This window comes from Salvelinus alpinus, chromosome 23 (genome assembly GCF_045679555.1).
Source record: "Salvelinus alpinus chromosome 23, SLU_Salpinus.1, whole genome shotgun sequence".
Classification (NCBI taxonomy): domain Eukaryota; kingdom Metazoa; phylum Chordata; class Actinopteri; order Salmoniformes; family Salmonidae; genus Salvelinus; species Salvelinus alpinus.
Genome location: NC_092108.1, coordinates 19,422,200 through 19,438,467, shown reverse-complemented (window position 1 = coordinate 19,438,467; position 16,268 = coordinate 19,422,200). Strand labels below are relative to the sequence as shown.

General features: G+C 44.5%; 1 protein-coding gene across 6 annotated transcripts; it reads right to left on the bottom strand.

Moving 5' to 3' along the window:
• Nucleotides 1–89: 89 nt before the first annotated feature.
• LOC139550448 (heterogeneous nuclear ribonucleoprotein C-like) lies at nt 90–8,412 on the bottom strand. 6 transcript variants are annotated; one of them, XM_071361357.1, is made up of 9 exons: nt 8,073–8,412; nt 3,236–3,387; nt 2,133–2,398; nt 1,843–1,927; nt 1,665–1,715; nt 1,381–1,541; nt 1,061–1,174; nt 746–888; nt 90–642 (listed from the first exon to the last, which is right to left on the bottom strand). In XM_071361357.1, exons 2-9 carry the CDS (start codon nt 3,238–3,240, stop codon nt 541–543), a joined length of 927 nt encoding a protein of 308 aa, XP_071217458.1. In that variant the 5' UTR covers nt 3,241–3,387; nt 8,073–8,412; the 3' UTR covers nt 90–540. The 6 variants fall into 6 exon arrangements, with proteins under 6 accessions (XP_071217458.1, XP_071217461.1, XP_071217457.1 ...); XM_071361360.1 differs by having other exon boundaries at nt 1,855–1,927; nt 8,073–8,201; XM_071361356.1 differs by lacking the exon at nt 8,073–8,412 and adding an exon at nt 5,141–5,299.
• Nucleotides 8,413–16,268: the final 7,856 nt, after the last annotated feature.

Below are 16,268 nucleotides of genomic sequence, written 5' to 3'. Positions count from 1 at the left end.
TGTTGGGTAACATCTCCAGATAGTGGTGATCCACAGTACACGTAATGCTTTCATCTGAAAACCTGCCTCAATTCAATAAAAAGCATTAATCAGAGTATTTAATTGCAATTTATTACAGTACAACTTAGTATAAAAATAATGACATGAATATAAGGAAGATACATACTCAGGTGGGCCCAAAAATCAAGTTTCTTCAAACCTGTCATCTCTTGATTGCCAATGTGATTTCACTTGTGGCTCAGGTCAGAATAAATGGCCACTTCTGCTCTCGGCTGGTCAAAAAAAAGGAACAGCAGCACAGCAAATCACCTATTACTGCTCGCTACCTACAGCTAGTTCCAATGTAATTGACTGCAGGACAATGCTAGATGTGTAACAATGATAGGAGGGGGCTGAAATTGCACCAAGAAAAAATATACCTGTGGTAGTGGGGGCAGGTGAGTGTGTGACATTTCATAGTGTGGGAATTAAAATAGGAGTCGGAGGTCCCACTGGAAGTTGTGTGGATGTATTTGTCTGTACAAGTGTGCATCCGTCTGTCTATGAGTCCTCATCTCCGTTGACACTGTCACCATCGTCTCCATCCACATGCTCTCCTTCCTCCTCTTCATCGTCATCATCATCCCTTTCTTGACTCTTTACCTGAGACCAACGATTACGTGGTGAGTACAAACAATCCAATAAGCATAAATACACCACCCTTCATCTTTTGCAGCATCATGACATTTCTCCCCCTCCATCTCACCTCCTCTTCTAGCAGGTCCCCCTCCTCCTCAGAGTCGTTGAGCTCCTGGTTCTCCCTCTCCCTCTTGATGCTCTCCTCCTTCTTGTTGCTGGAATGCTGCAGTGAGGACACCACTCCAGGTTCAGGCTTGGTACCTTTCCCATCTGCCCAGAGAAACAGGTCAAACCAGACAGATAAAATGGCGTCAAAGATGAAATCCATCATCTGTGTATACAAGTCTGCTCAATACGGAGATACATAAACAGTACAAATCAGCTCATGAATGTGTTTAAACTTTGAACAACACATGGTTCAGGTGACCCTCCTGCACCCTACCTGACTTCTTGCCGTGGTCCTTCTCCATGCGGCCTAGGCTCTCCAGCAGGTAGTCTACTTTGTGTTTAATCAGCGTCAGCTCCTTCTTGATGGTCTGCAGGTCATCTGTTTTCACTGAGAGGAAACGGGAAGAGATAAAGGTTTGAGCTTTTTTGAACACACTGCCTAATGAAGCTGTTTGACAAGTGTCATTAGCCACGTGATTCATCATAAGCATTGACAGCATGTACTGCACCAGGGTGCTATAACTCTGCTAGCCTGCAAGTGTATTACGAGTAATATGTCAGTTGAGTGGTTAGCGCAGAGTGCTGGGTACTAACTTGTTCTTGAGGATGCTCTCTGGCTGCTCTTGGAGGAGAAACTGGCCTTGGTGCGGCGGCTACCCCCTCCAGTCATGCTGACCCGCGGGCGCTTGGATGGGATCACTGCTCGGGACAGGGGTGGAGGAGGAGGGGGCACGCGGGACGGGTACGAGTACACTCTGAGAATAGAGTAATTAATGAACCAACTTTATTTAATTTACTCTAATTCCTCTTGCATATTAAGTTTATTTAACTAGAGCTAAAAGAACAGGATGTGGGAACAGACAAAGCACTGGACTCACCGGTCATAGTAATCTCTCTGGAAGTCGTAGTCCAGATCAAATGTGGGACTGCTGTGGGGTGAAGAAAATTGGTTGTCAAAAAAAGATACATTGTATGCAGTGGAGAAGAGGAAGATTGGAGAGGAAAGACAGCATGTTCACATTTTAATATTAGGTATTTAAAAACGTGGTTCTTTACATTGAATCAGACCTGTACATGTCTCCCGCAGAGCGCTTTGTGGTCTTTGACCTGTGGGGTTTGGGTTCTCCGGCCAAGTTAATGTCTGAGGAAGAGAGGACAGAGTCAGTCTTGGAAATACAATCTTTATCCATATTCAGTAGTCACAAAGAGCCACCTTTAAAAACAGTTATCCTCCAAGCAGGCAAGATACTGTACCCTAAAATGTCAGTTTTGCTCATTACCCAAAGAACCCTGAGGCCAATTTGAGGCATTGCACACCAGCCCCAGAAGCTGGCTTTAGTTCTTACCCAGCACCTGTCCCACGATCATGCGTCCGTCCTCACCACCTACGGCGGCCCGGGCACATCTCTCGTTGACGAACTGGACGAAGGCAAAGCCCTTGTGCACAGAACAGCCCACAATCTTGCCATACTTGCTGAAGATGGCCTCCACGTCAGTCTTGGTGACCAGTAGCGTGTTGAGGTTTCCGATGAAGACCCGGGAGTTGAGCGAGCGAGGGTCCGTCTTGTTGGTCACGTTGCTGGCCATCAGGGCGCTGGTGGTGGGGGACCGACTGGTGGAGAGGCAGATGAAACCACAATTATCAACTGTGTCACTGCAAGATAACACTACTCAACCATCTTTTTATATAAATAACCGAGTGCCAGGGAATGTTCCTCATGAACACTGTTGTTGACCTTATTCAGATCCTATCACCTCCACCAATTATGTTTTGTGATTGTGTAGCATCTTAAAAAGCCTTCAGATGTCCATGTGTTGGTGGTACATATACTCATATCTAGTCTGATGCAAATCCAGAAGGTCCTACTGTAAACAAGACCATGAATAAGCAAAGACAACACTCATCACAATATATAAAAACACCATAACGTCATACTTGTGGCTGTACAGGAGCTGCATATCACATTTCAATTGATAGACAAACCAAAACTCACTCAATACAATTTATATTTTTTACGAATAAATGGATGCACACGAGTATCCACTGACTGTTCAGACATATTAGAATGGTGTGGAGGGGGAAATATGCATGTTGCAATCCACCTTTGGCAGGTTTTGTAGCATGGTTTGTTTTATATTGCCTGAATTGCTAATCTAGGCAGGGGTCACAGTTAACAAGCGTCTAAGAGTAGGAAATAGATGGCACGCAACAGGACCAGGCTACTATTTAGCGCTTTAAGCCTACGGGCAGGGAAAGGCACATGTGTACAAATGAGGAATTTGGTGCTCAATATTAGTGGCACATGTGGTATTTTGTGGAAGGCTAAGCATAGGGGGTTGGGCACAATTGGACATTGAAGAGTGAGAATCTCAATGGCACCGCATACAACCAGTGTCAAAAAAGTAAGCATTAATAACAACCGATGGGTGTTAAATAACCATCACTCACTCCATAGCGTCTGTGTGCACGGCGGTCGTCTGTCAGTTCTTTGACACTGAGGGCAAGGCCAGTGTGTGCGGGCAGGTGTCTTGGGTGCTCTCAGCATAAACTACAACTCCAGCAGCACCCTCAGAATGCAGAACTTCACCCCACGATTTATACTGAGGCGGGCGACAGAACACACCTCAGTGACATTGTACAGGGTTATTAGTCTTACCTGGTTGGGTTTTGTACATAATTCAGTTGTCAAATAGAGGAAAAACAGGGTTATTGGCATCCTATAGAGGACAAATGATGTGTAAGATTAGGAGCAGCCTAGCCAATCAGAGATGCAATATGCTTCAAGTACTTGTAGTTGCACATTATGCAAATGTATCAATATGTTGATAGATTGTGTTATTACGGTTCAGACATCCATTACAGGGATAAGTCGTAGTAGGTAATGTGGTAATCACTGACAAGCCTTTTCAGATTTACTGTAAGAGTAGTCATTTGTGATGTACACAGGGAAATAACATTGGGATGTTGTTTTGCATGAACATATAGTTACTGAAAGGTAATACTTTGCCTGCTTTGAGGACTTCACAATCAGTGTATGTTCTGCACAGGGGCAACAAGAACACTCAAGCTGCTTATGGGCCTACAGCAGTACCGCATGGGGTGGTGTGTGGGAGGCAGGAGCTGTGCACTGCAGAGTTGAATGTCCCAACTCCCTTATTTTATAGAACTCAAGTGTGCCGATATGATACAAGTGAAAATAAAAGACAGTGTACTAGGCATGCTCCACAGATGAGATCAGACCAAGCAAACTTGATTATTAGCAGCCTAATGATGAGTGACATCTAACAAGCTAATCAATCAGTACTGGGGTCTCTGGCAGGGAGGGGCCTGAGGCACAGCACTACAACTCTGAACATTCATAATTCACCACCTGACTTACAAAGTAAATGCTAGTAGCTAGAATCGCTTTTGAATGAAACTTACTAATATCTTTAACACTATTGTTTAGTGTAAGATGCACCTTGATTAAATCAGGTTCATTAAAGACTACACAATTTTACCAGCCCACACCTTGCCAAGGCAGCCTGAATAACCTCAATCTTCACCATCTACTTGACTACAGTATTATATTAGATAAACCTACCTAGTTTTATATTGCTTTTGGGTCTAGCAAAGAGACTGAGCAAGGACAAAGTACATAACTGCATCATTCATAAAGTAACTTTTAATTAGTGTAACAAAAATAGCAAATGTCCTTGTGTCGTCGGTCACATTAATTCTACGGTTATGAACCTAAAATAACGTTAAATCTATTCGCTAACGTAATGTTGTGAAAAACAATGGACAATCAACATTTCTTGCAGAAAAAAACATTCCCGCAAAAATAGCGTTCCTGTCCCAGTCGGACTCCAAAACCAGCTAATCACAAAAATAAAATAAAAACACCACAAGCCAAAATGTGCAACATGGAATATAGATATAACAAAAAAACGGCCAAAATTGCTATAAATTCAACACGGTTAGCACGCTAGAGATACAATCCACAAGGTTAGCTAGTTAGCTTACATGCTAACCAACCAGCAAAGTTAACACATTGAACTGCAGCCGTTTTGTAGTCATCGTCCACAAAGAAAGCCGTCTTCGCAGTTATTGTCTTAAAAAGCTTGGCTTATACAACTCAGTTTGCAAGACAACAAAAGCTGGCAAAAACTGTATTAAAAAATAATGGGATCCTGCTAGCTAGGATGTTGTTGGGCCAACTTGCCATCTACCTAGCTTTAAGAAATTGAACCATAATGAGTTAGCTAGCCGCTCGCGCAAATAGAAAAATACATAGCGTTAAAAAAGAAAACTCCAAAGATACTGCAAAGTCAGAGGAAAAAAATTAAAACAGCCATGAATAAAAATACTCACCAGGAGCTTAAAGATTTAAATGGCTTATATTTCAGCTAAATCGGTCACTAGTGCTAGTACTACGATCGTCTTCTTGCGGCTAAAATAAGCTGTTTTTAACCCTGCACGAAATGGCGCAGCACCCAACAAAGGGGAGGTAGCCAAGACTACTTCTTCTACTTCTTCGGTATAATGGCGTTCGCACATTTTGTTAATGCATGCTGCCACCTACTGTGCGGTAGTGTGTATTGAATCACCTTACATTTTGTGATGCAAAAAGGTAAAACTTGCACCACCAACTAACCATACACATATATGTCACTATTTAATAAATAAAATAATCACTAGCCCATTCCACTACTTTCCCCCTAACTGATTCTACACCAGCCTACACATTGTAACTCTTCTGCAGTAAAACTTCCGATATGCCCAAGTACTTCTCTGCAGCTGCCACCACAACATCTATTTTCTATGATTTACGTTACATTTCTGCAGTACAGACCATTGCAATGAATGCAAAAGTAAGAATCTTACTTAAGCACAAATTTGTAACAATCTGTATTGGCCTAGGCCTACAACTCACCCTTGACCCATCATCCTCTACTCTCGTCACTGCCTCAGACCCTGGCAATCTCAACCTCTCGCACAGGACACCCCCACAATTGACACACAGTTTTTCCACCGATACTACACATTCCTTTGTCCCATGCCCTCCTGCACACATCTCGGAATCTCCCTCCTACACACTTCTGCAACATTACCATAAACTAGTCATCTGAAAATCTTAGTGGGTTCGGCACAAATGCTCTCACTGGATAACTGACATATCCTAACATGACTTTATCTGGTAAAGACTGCTTCAAAACTCAAAAGGACAGTGTAAAATATGGGTTGTTTATGAATTCGAAGGACCAATAAAAAAGGATAGAAAAAACATAGGTGCTGGATTTTACGCCGGTAGCAACCACCACAAGGTGTCCGTTCAGAACACGAGGAAGCAGTTGTTCCAGTTCAAGGATTTAATGAAGATCCACACACACACATACAACACCACTCTCTCTCTGATACTAATTGTGGTTCTGTAATAAAAAGAGGAGAACTTAGGCTATGGCACAGCATGGAAAATATATGCCTATTTCACCACATTCTTTTGGAGAGATTGGAAACCCAAATTGGTCTACACGGACAAGTTCTGGCCTGGTTTAGATCTTATCTGTCGGAAAGATATCAGTTTGTCTCTGTGAATGGTTTGTCCTCAGACAAATCAACTGTACATTTCGGTGTTCCTCAAGGTTCCGTTTTAGGACCACTATTGTTTTCACTATATATTTGACCTCTTGCGGATGTCATTCGAAAACATAATGTTAACTTTCACTGCTATGCGGATGACACACAGCTGTACATTTCAATGAAACATGGTGAAGCCCCAAAATTGCCCTCGCTAGAAGCCTGTGTTTCAGACATAAGGAAGTGGATGGCTGAAAACTTTCTACTTTTAAACTCGGACAAAACAGAGATGCTTGTTCTAGGTCCCAAGAAACAAAGAGATCTTCTGTTAAATCTGACAATTAATCTTGATGGTTGTAAAGTCGTCTCAAATAAAGCTGTGAAGGACCTCGGCGTTACTCTGGACCCTGATCTCTCTTTTGACGAACATATCAAGACTGTTTCAAAGACAGCTTTTTTCCATCTACGTAACATTGCAAAAATCAGACATTTTCTGTCCAAAAATGATGCAGAAAAATTAATCCATGTTTTTGTTACTTCTAGGTTAGACTACTGCAATGCTCTACTTTCCGGCTACCCGGATAAAGCACTAAATAAACTTCAGTTAGTGCTAAATACGGCTGCTAGAATCCTGACTAGAACCAAAATATTTGATCATATTACTCCAGTGCAGTACAGTGTCTCCTGACCCCTCCTGTCTCAGCCTCCAGTATTTATGCTGCAGTAGTTTATGTGTCGGGGGCTAGGGTCAGTTTGTTATATCTGGAGTACTTCTGTCTTATCCGGTGTCCTGTGTAAATTTAAGTATGCTCTCTCTAATTCTCTCTTTCTTTCTCTCTCTCGGAGGACCTGTGCCCTAGGACCATGCCTCAGGACGACCTGACATAATGACTCCTTGCTGTCCCCAGTCCACCTGGCCGTGCTGCTGCTCCAGTTTCAACTGTTCTGCCTGCGGCTATGGAACCCGGACCTGTTCACCGGACGTGCTACCTGTCCCAGACCTGCTGTTTTCAACTCTCTAGAGACCGCAGGAGCGGTAGAGATACTCTTAATGATCGGCTATGAAAAGCCAACTGACATTTACTCCTGAGGTGCTGCACCCTCGACAACTACTGTGATTATTATTATTTGACCATGCTGGTCATTTATGAACATTTGAACATCTTGGCCATGTTCTGTTATAATCTCCACCCGGCACAGCCAGAAGAGGACTGGCCACCCCTCATAGCCTGGTTCCTCTCTAGGTTTCTTCCTAGGTTTTGGCCTTTCTAGGGAGTTTTTCCTAGCCACCGTGCTTCTACACCTGCATTGCTTGCTGTTTGGGGTTTTAGGCTGGGTTTCTGTACAGCACTTTGTGATATCAGCTGATGTACGAAGGGCTGTATAAATACATTTGATTTGATTTGAATGTCAACAACTAAACAGGCTATGTGGACCCAAAAACATGCCAGATGCACAAAGAACAATAGAGCAATGTAGAAATATCTACACATTTTAAAACATAACAAGCATGAGCGATCTACATTTGAAAATAGCCTAGCACCACAGACAAATACTAACACATGCTAATCGCTAATAAGCATGTTAAATAGTAATGCATTCTGGATGACAATGCTAATGCTAACGCTAGCAGGAGTACGCAAGCTAGCAAGTTTAACACAAATAGTACATATTTATAACAGACACTATTTAGCTCCAAACAAGACATCAGGATTTTGGCACTTACATTTAGCTGCACGCACAATAACATCAGCAAGAAAAGCAATTTCTTCTAAGGGAGGTAAAATAAGCAGGAGGAAAAACAGGTTCATCATCTTAATGGAAACTATACACTGCCTGAGGCCCTGCCTGGTCGGGTATTACCCTAAGTCCTGGGAAAGAAGGCTGCTTATTGGCTAATAAAATTATGATGATTGGCGTGACCTTATTCCAATAGGAAATCCAAAAGAAAGTTGGGGTCTTGGAAAGGAGATGAGCTGGCCGTTTTAACAGACAGACGATGTCTTCTCAGTTTCACAACGCTCGCCACCAGGTCTGCATCTCTCTAAATAGCGGGCATCAAGGACAAGAGAAATTTAAATTTCAGTTGCTCCACCTCAACACTTAACGCCACTCTAGTAATCACTACTTTCAAAGGCGCCCTGCTCCGGAGAACAAGTCACAGGTCTTGTCCCTAATCGCGTGACACAAAGCACCCATTCCCTCTAGATGGAAGTCCTCTTCAAGCTACCTTGAACAGTACCCAACTTATCCAGCCTGAGACCACATATGGATCAGCCAGGCAGTGATCCACTTTCTCCAAAAATGTCACTCCCACTAGGCCCAAATCATCCTTTGCATGACCATCAGAGCAAGGCTCGGATTCTGAGTTCTTCGACCACACCTGCCACCACAGGTAATTCATCCTCACTATTGTCAGGTTCACTTTCTGAGCCATCAGAGACAGCAGAATATGGTTTGTACTTGGCACCATTTTTCCTCAACACACATCTTCCCTCTGCAGTCAGCTCTTCTCCTTCTTCCTTGCTGTCCATAACCACATCCATTCATGACACTCTTGCCGTGCCTTCATCCGCTGTATTGCTTGCAGAGCACGCAGTGATGGCTTTTTTCCCAGAACCCAACTTCCGTTCCCTAGCCCAATTTACAAGTCTGGCTATCTCTGGCCTCTCCATGCTTCCCGACCCTAGATCAATAACATACCTAGCAACGCACAACCCACTCACTCCGCCATTTTCTCGTCACTACTCCACCCGGTAGCCAAGACTTGTATTAACTCCGCCTTAAGGCATCCGCATGATTTCCAGCAGAAACGGTTCGAAAGAGTTCTTGCATATGTTATGAAATAATTTTGTAAAGAACTTCATTTTAGAGATAGGTAAGTTTTTTTTGGGCTGTTCGGCACACATTTATTGGGGAGGCAAGCCAAAGTAGGTAGCTGAAGTCTACGCCCCTTCGTCGGTGATTGGTCAACAGTAGGGATTCTTCAATACAGTTTGTTGTTATTCAACGAGAGACAACTCACTTTCATGCAAATTTTTTCATAGAGAAATACTGCACCAAACATATTAGTTAGATGTATAATTGAGCAACTACATCTCCTCTGCAAAAACGTCAAAATTAATGACAGATTCTTAGATTCTTAGAATCTTAGAATAATTCAGACTATTTTGTGTCTCAAAATGGACAAACTGTAATATTGCCGCTGTTTTCCAAGCTAAGGTCTTTATAAGGGAAAAGGCAAGCACACTTGTTTGGTTCACCTAGCCGAAAACCCCCACCAAAGGAGGAGGCTGCTAGTTAGCTAGACTAGGGGATACCGGTAAACATTGTCCTTCGACCGCCCCGCCTGCCGAGCACTTCTCTTCCGCAGTGCTATTAATATTATGTTAAGGGAAGCTAGTATAGTCAACCCAACTCTCACGTGGCACTACCGGGTAGTGATTACCCCCACCATACCGTTAAAATAACTGCGAGAAAGCAGTGCTCGGCTGGCGGGACTTAGGACAGTCTGTGTCGGTGTCCTCTGGCTGTGGGCCCCTTACGAAAAACAATTGCAGGCAGACTGCAGTAAAACTGTAGTATGCAGCAAATACTGCGTCCAAAATAACACTGTTTTTTTTACTGCTGTAATTTTGCAATGTAACTGCAGTTAAGAGTGTATTATAACTGCAATTCAACTGCAGTTATTCTGCAATTACTGCGTCCAAAATACCAAAGTCGACTGCGGTTACTGCACTTTTACTGCAGTTTCAAAACGGCAATCTTTTTTTGTAAGTGATGCGTAGTGGGCGCAGCATGTAGTACGCTGTCTGCAGATAGACCCTACTCAACTCATGGGCACCTGGATAGATGGGTTAGTTGACAATGTCACTAAAACAATACGTATGCACAGAGTTTCTAAACCCAGAGTCGCGACATCGCAAGACTTCTGGGAACACTTGCGAAACAGACAAAGCAGACCATGCTGGGGTTTGGAGTTTCAATGAGAGAAGTGAACAATTATTCCTTAAGCCAAAGTCACGCGGAGAGACACTCGTCAATGGCGTGAAATTTGCATGCAAGAGTAGTAGTAGTAGGTTTTCATGCTCTCTTGAGAACCTTGATCTCTAAATGGAGTCAGTCGGCAGTGATGAGCGCTCTGAAGTTCAGCCAGTCCGGTATGTAGTTGGCCTACCTGCGGTGACAAGTGTGGTAGAAGAGTCTTCCAACATTTGCCCTGGGATATTACCACCACACTAGTAGTCATGAGTCATGACCGCAGTAAAATTCTACGTGATCGTTGAGTCGCGGTAATCTCCTCTTATGCACTCTAGACATGTGTTAGTAATATCCAACTCGCTAATGATCATCAGGTCGCTAAGGATGTCCATTTCAACCCAATTACACCCACCCCCACTGAATTTTGGCAGAACTTAAGCAGCAACCACCAAACTTTAGCACACATATACATCAAATTACACAACATATAAGGTCCATTTACAAGATTTTAAGTATCCCAAAAGGATGAAGTGGAATGAGAATTGGCCAAACTCTCAAACCAACTACTGGCTGTAGGATGCCTTTCTACACCCCACACAACCTACTGTGTACTACTGGACCTCACCAATAAAATACAATGCCCATGTAAAATAATAGAAATTGGGATCTTCATTGAATGATTATGTGTAAATTACAACTCTAGTTTTGCTTAATCTCTGAAGGCTTGGATCAATGACTTGCAAACTGCTTGAATATTAAGCTTAGTGTCACTTAGAATATCTTGTCTAGACATAGAGTAGATCAATCTGTTGACATGTCTGATGATTCGACCAACATGGGTCCTGATTTGCATAACTGCACTAGGATTCTCAGTGTGAGTGTAAGTCGCTAGTGTGTCAGTGAACTGTGAGTCCCTAGGCTGTTCAGACTGTCCAATGGCGACAGAAGAGCGTGTTTGCTCACTGGATCTCTTCTGAATCTCTGAGTCTTGAGAGACCAGGGGTTCTGAGGTCACACATGGAGATTCCTCATGCTCATCTCTTCTACTTCGTAGCTGTGTTATCCAATCTCGAGTTCTTCCTTCAGAGTCCACAAGCTCCGGATCAGGTAAGGAGTCCTCTCTCTCTCTTTCAGAAATGGAATCCACTCTCTCTTCAGCAGGTAGGTATTCTCTCTCCCCCTCAGGCATGTACTCTCCTCTTTCCTCTCCATGATCTGGTTCTCCCTGCTTGACACCTTGTACAGACACATCCTGCTCCATTCCAGATAACGAATCTTTACCGTGTCTCATATCTGATACTGAATCCATCATCACATTGTGAGCACCGGAACTTGGAATCAGGTAGACAGACATGGATGAGGTTGGGCCAGACCCAGCACTTTCCTCGTCCACTGGGAGGAAGTTGACCAACATGATCAGGTTCCGATGGACAAATCTTTCCTGTCCAGTGACTTCATTACATATTATGTATCTGTGAGTGCCTAGATTCTTGTCCACCACAGTGTATATTGTCGATTCCCATCGGTCTGCCACTTTCCTCTTACTGCTTTCTATCTTGTTTGCCAAAAGTACTCGATTGCCGACTTCTATGGTGGGCCCCTGTTGTAAATCTCAGTTTGTCGGTTCTGTTCTTTTGTTTCTGTGTTATCACCATAGCATCCTTCAGATCCTTGGAGAGCGACACACATACTTGTCATAACTGGTAAAAGCTGGATCATTCAGAGTGTTTCTGAAAGCACGTCTACTGGCAGACGAGGGATTCTTCCATACATCAGGTAGAAGGGGGCGAACCCTGTCGTCTCATGAGTGGTATAATTATATATGAACGTCAATGTCTGCAGGTGTCTTGGCCAGTCTTACTTAGTGTTCGGTGCTAGAGCCTGGATCATGTTGCCAAGCGTCCGATTGAAACGTTCCACGCTGCCATTTCCCATTGGGTGATACGGTGTCATGTGCAACTTCCTCACACTAGAAACTCTGAGTAACTCGCTGATCAACTGACTCTCAAAACTTGCTCCTTGGTCACTGTGAATTCTCTCAGGAAATCCATACACACAGAAGTATCGGTCCCACAGGATTCTTGCACCCTGCTTAGCTGATTGATCTCTGCAGGGAAACGCTTGAGCCATTCTTTTAAAGTGATCTGTTAACACTAGTTAACAAGTCAATGGACTTGTTGCTTGAATCTTCAGCAGACCAGAAATCGATACAAACCAGTTGTAGCGGCCTAGTCAACGTATTACTTTCCAGTGGAGCCCTGCCCTCAGGCTCAACTGTCTTGCTGACGATGCAACGTTGGTAATCCCTAACATCTCTGTCAAGGTGCAGCAAGAAGAATCTCTGTCTAGCTAAACCGAGGCTTCTGAACTGACCCTGATGACCCGCGTGATCATGAACACCCTTCAGGACTTCTGCTTTGAGAGACTCAGGAACTACGTACTAGAACTGCTTTGTCTTTGATATCTGATCTTGTGAGACTCTGTACAGTATGTCATTACTGACAACAAGCTTCTCCAAGCTCTTCAAGTATCTGATGACTAACTGTTTCTCTTGCTCTTTCCCTTCTAGAAGGCCTGCGTTTTCTCTCCACATAGAATAGCACACGAGAAAGGGTCCCATCGTTGAGTTGCTCATCACGGAGCTCCTTCTCAGAGTAGGCAGGTAAGGTGTCTTGACCAATAGGTATCAGTTGAGGTAAATGATGCACCATTTCCACAGCACATGCTCTAGCTCCTGTTTCCTAGTTGTCATGTGACTGACACCTACTCCACTGCCAAGGACTGAGAACACATGTAAACAGAACTGGAAGTTCTCTGTTAGCTTACACATTTGGGAATGCCTTTGAGATCACTTGACCACCTGAAGACATCTTGGACTGAAGAGTTTGACACTGCTTGAACGTCACTAAGGAGTTTTTCGTGGGGCTCACGAAGCAGTCTATTGCCAACACCTTTGACAAATGGCACTCGACTCAGCTTCAGCAACCATATTCTGAGGACCAGGAACATACTTGATGTCAAAATCATAACTGGCTAACTTGGCCAATCAGCGCTGCTCGCAACAGTCCAGCCTCAGCTTGGTCATAATGCGAGTAAGTGGATTGTTGTCAGTCCAAACAGTAAAGACACAACCTTTCAAACAGTGACTGAACTTGTCGCAGATCGACCACTTCATTGCCAGGAACTCTAACCGATGAGCTGGGTAGTTCATCTGAGACTGAGACTTGCTAGCAAATGCAATGGGTCTGGCACACGTTTCTCCGTCTTGCAACTGTGACAGGACAGCACCTATGTCATCCAGGGACGCATCTGTCGACAACATGAATGGACGGGAGAAGTCAGGATGTGCCAACACCACGTGTCTACTAGAGATGTCTTCAACTTTTCGAAGGCCTGCTCATGTTCAGGTGTCCAGTCTGCAACGCTCAACTTTCGACGCTGCAACACCATTTTCATAAATTATGTGAACAAGGAACTTGACAGACTTCCTGAGAAAGAAGCAATTCTCTGGGGCCAACTTCATGTTGTGACCACGAAGCCTGCTGAAGCCCATCTCCAAGCGTTCAAAGGCTTTCTTCTCATCTGGACCAAAGACCAACAGATCATCCAAGTAACACAGAAAACTCATGAAGTTCTGATCTCTGAAGATACTGGTCATCATGCACATGAAGCTTCAAGGGCTGTTACAGAGACCTTGAGGTAGACGGTTGTATTCAAAGAGCCCCCTTGGTGTTGTGAAGTCGGAATACTTCCTGTCATCTTCGTGCAGTGGCATGTAATAGAACCCAGAGGTGAGATCCATTGTGCTGAATAGAGCATTGCCGCTGAGCGCAGCCAAGCAGTCCACCTGGTGCGGGAGAGGATGTGCATCCTCCAGGGTCCTCTTGTTCAAAGGTCTCAATTTTTCTTCCAGACTAGCACCAGGGGAGATGCGTACTCACTTGTCGATTTCCAGATGAGCTCTTTTTCCTCCATCTCGCTCAAGACCTGGCGCAACTTCTGGTATTGACTTGGAGGCACTCTTCGAAATGGAAATTGTGATCTGTGAACAAATCCTTTAGCTTCTCCACCATCAAGATGGTGACGTGAGAAGATATTCTCATAGCGCACTACTAGGTCAGCCAGCTGACTCTTGCACTTCTCCGACACATCCCAGGAGCTGAGGTCCAAAGCACTCCACTCCTGCAGTCTCAGCTTCTCTTCCATGGAACGTGTCTCTCTCATGTGGCCCGTCACATCGGCCTCAGACGTGGCTTGAGGACAGTTGACCAGGTGGACTACACTCGGTTCTGGTTCGGCGTCTTGTATATCCTCCATTGCTACACATGGGAAGATGTCTGCACGCTTCACATTGCGCTTCAGACACACAGGACGGCCAGACGTGTTGATCAGCTTTAGTGGGACCCATCTGTCTCCCCACAGAGGCATAACAATCCTTTCCACCATGATCCCTAAGGTGCTGAGTGAGACGTAGTAGGTTCTGTCATCACCGCCCGCACTGCCAAGAGACACAACAGTGGTTTTCGGTAGCTTACCCCAAACCAGATACTCGTGACCAGGGTCAAGGCAAATGCTGAGTTACATCTCAGTGTTCCTATCTTGTCAGGGATGTCGTCACCTCTCCAGCGGTTCATTCCAGTGAACATGGCGAGAAACTGTTCAGATTCCATGTCATCTGTGATGCAGGGGGCCGAGACTGCTTTCTAATAATTGTCACATTGTTTTGATTCACTAAGGATGTGCTTGATCACGTTGGTTCCCAGTATTAATCAAAGTTGCATCCATAGACTTCCATGTTTATGTTGAATGCAGACTTAGGCCTCACAAGGCGTCCTCCACAGCCAACAAGCATGGCATCTGAGTTTAACAGTTTTTTCACATCAACTACCCCAGCTTCTATCAACTTCAGCTCTGCCATCTCACTCATTGTGCACGCTATTGAGCCACTGTCAAGCATAGCGCCTAGTCACTTTGTTACCAACAATCACATGCGTGTAGAAAAGGATGTCTCTTCTTCCTATCACAAGTGTGCACTGGTACAAAACATCTCCAGTCATGTCACTAGAGGGTTTGGCTGACATGTATATAGCTTCGGCATTGGGAGTATCTTCACCTTGACCTGTATTGCCTCCCTCAAAATACAGGTCGGCTAATTTCCCTCAGCCAGACTGGACTGTGACAAAAGCCTGGAGCATGCATGTCTCGTGTGACCAGGAGTGAAACAGAGGAAGCACAGATGCTCTCCCATGCAATGAGACTGTTTTGAGTGCCTAGTATCATCACATACCCTGCAGGCCTAGGGTTGTGTGCAGGGGGGTTGTGTTCACGGGAACCACTGTTTTGTCGCTGCGCTTTCCCCATCATCCTCTCATCTGAATGCTGCTGTGCATGTTGAACCAAGGCAGGAGTTACGGAAGTATGTGGAACGTGATACTGTTGACTTTGAGTAGTAACAGGAGCAAAAGAGGAGTGTGAGGCATTACATTTTTCATTGTTAACTTGGTTGTGTGACACGGACAATGTCGTGCAGAGCAGTGGCATGACTCTTCAGTTGTGTAACACTGCTTTGTTTCATTAAGGATCTCTGTTCCCTCTGGTACACGTCTATCCTCACCTGAACATCTCTGGAGCTCCACTTATGAAGTGCTTTGTAGCTGAACCTGCAGGAGAGCTCAGGATCAGGGGAATGTTTCACAAACGTGGGCCACTTGCTGACCTAAGTTTTCCATCCTCACCCTGTCTGCGTAAACCGTCATCAGCTAAATCTGCTACTTTGTTGAGCCTGATCCAATAGTCAACTGGGTCCTCCCTCAGTTTGGGCTTGGTAGTGATGACGCCGGAGGGGAAGGTTGCCGTCTTATCGGCTCTTAACTTCTCACGAGTCACCAACCCTGATCCGGTAGCACCCCCCACCCCCCCCCCCCCCACTGAGTAGCATAGC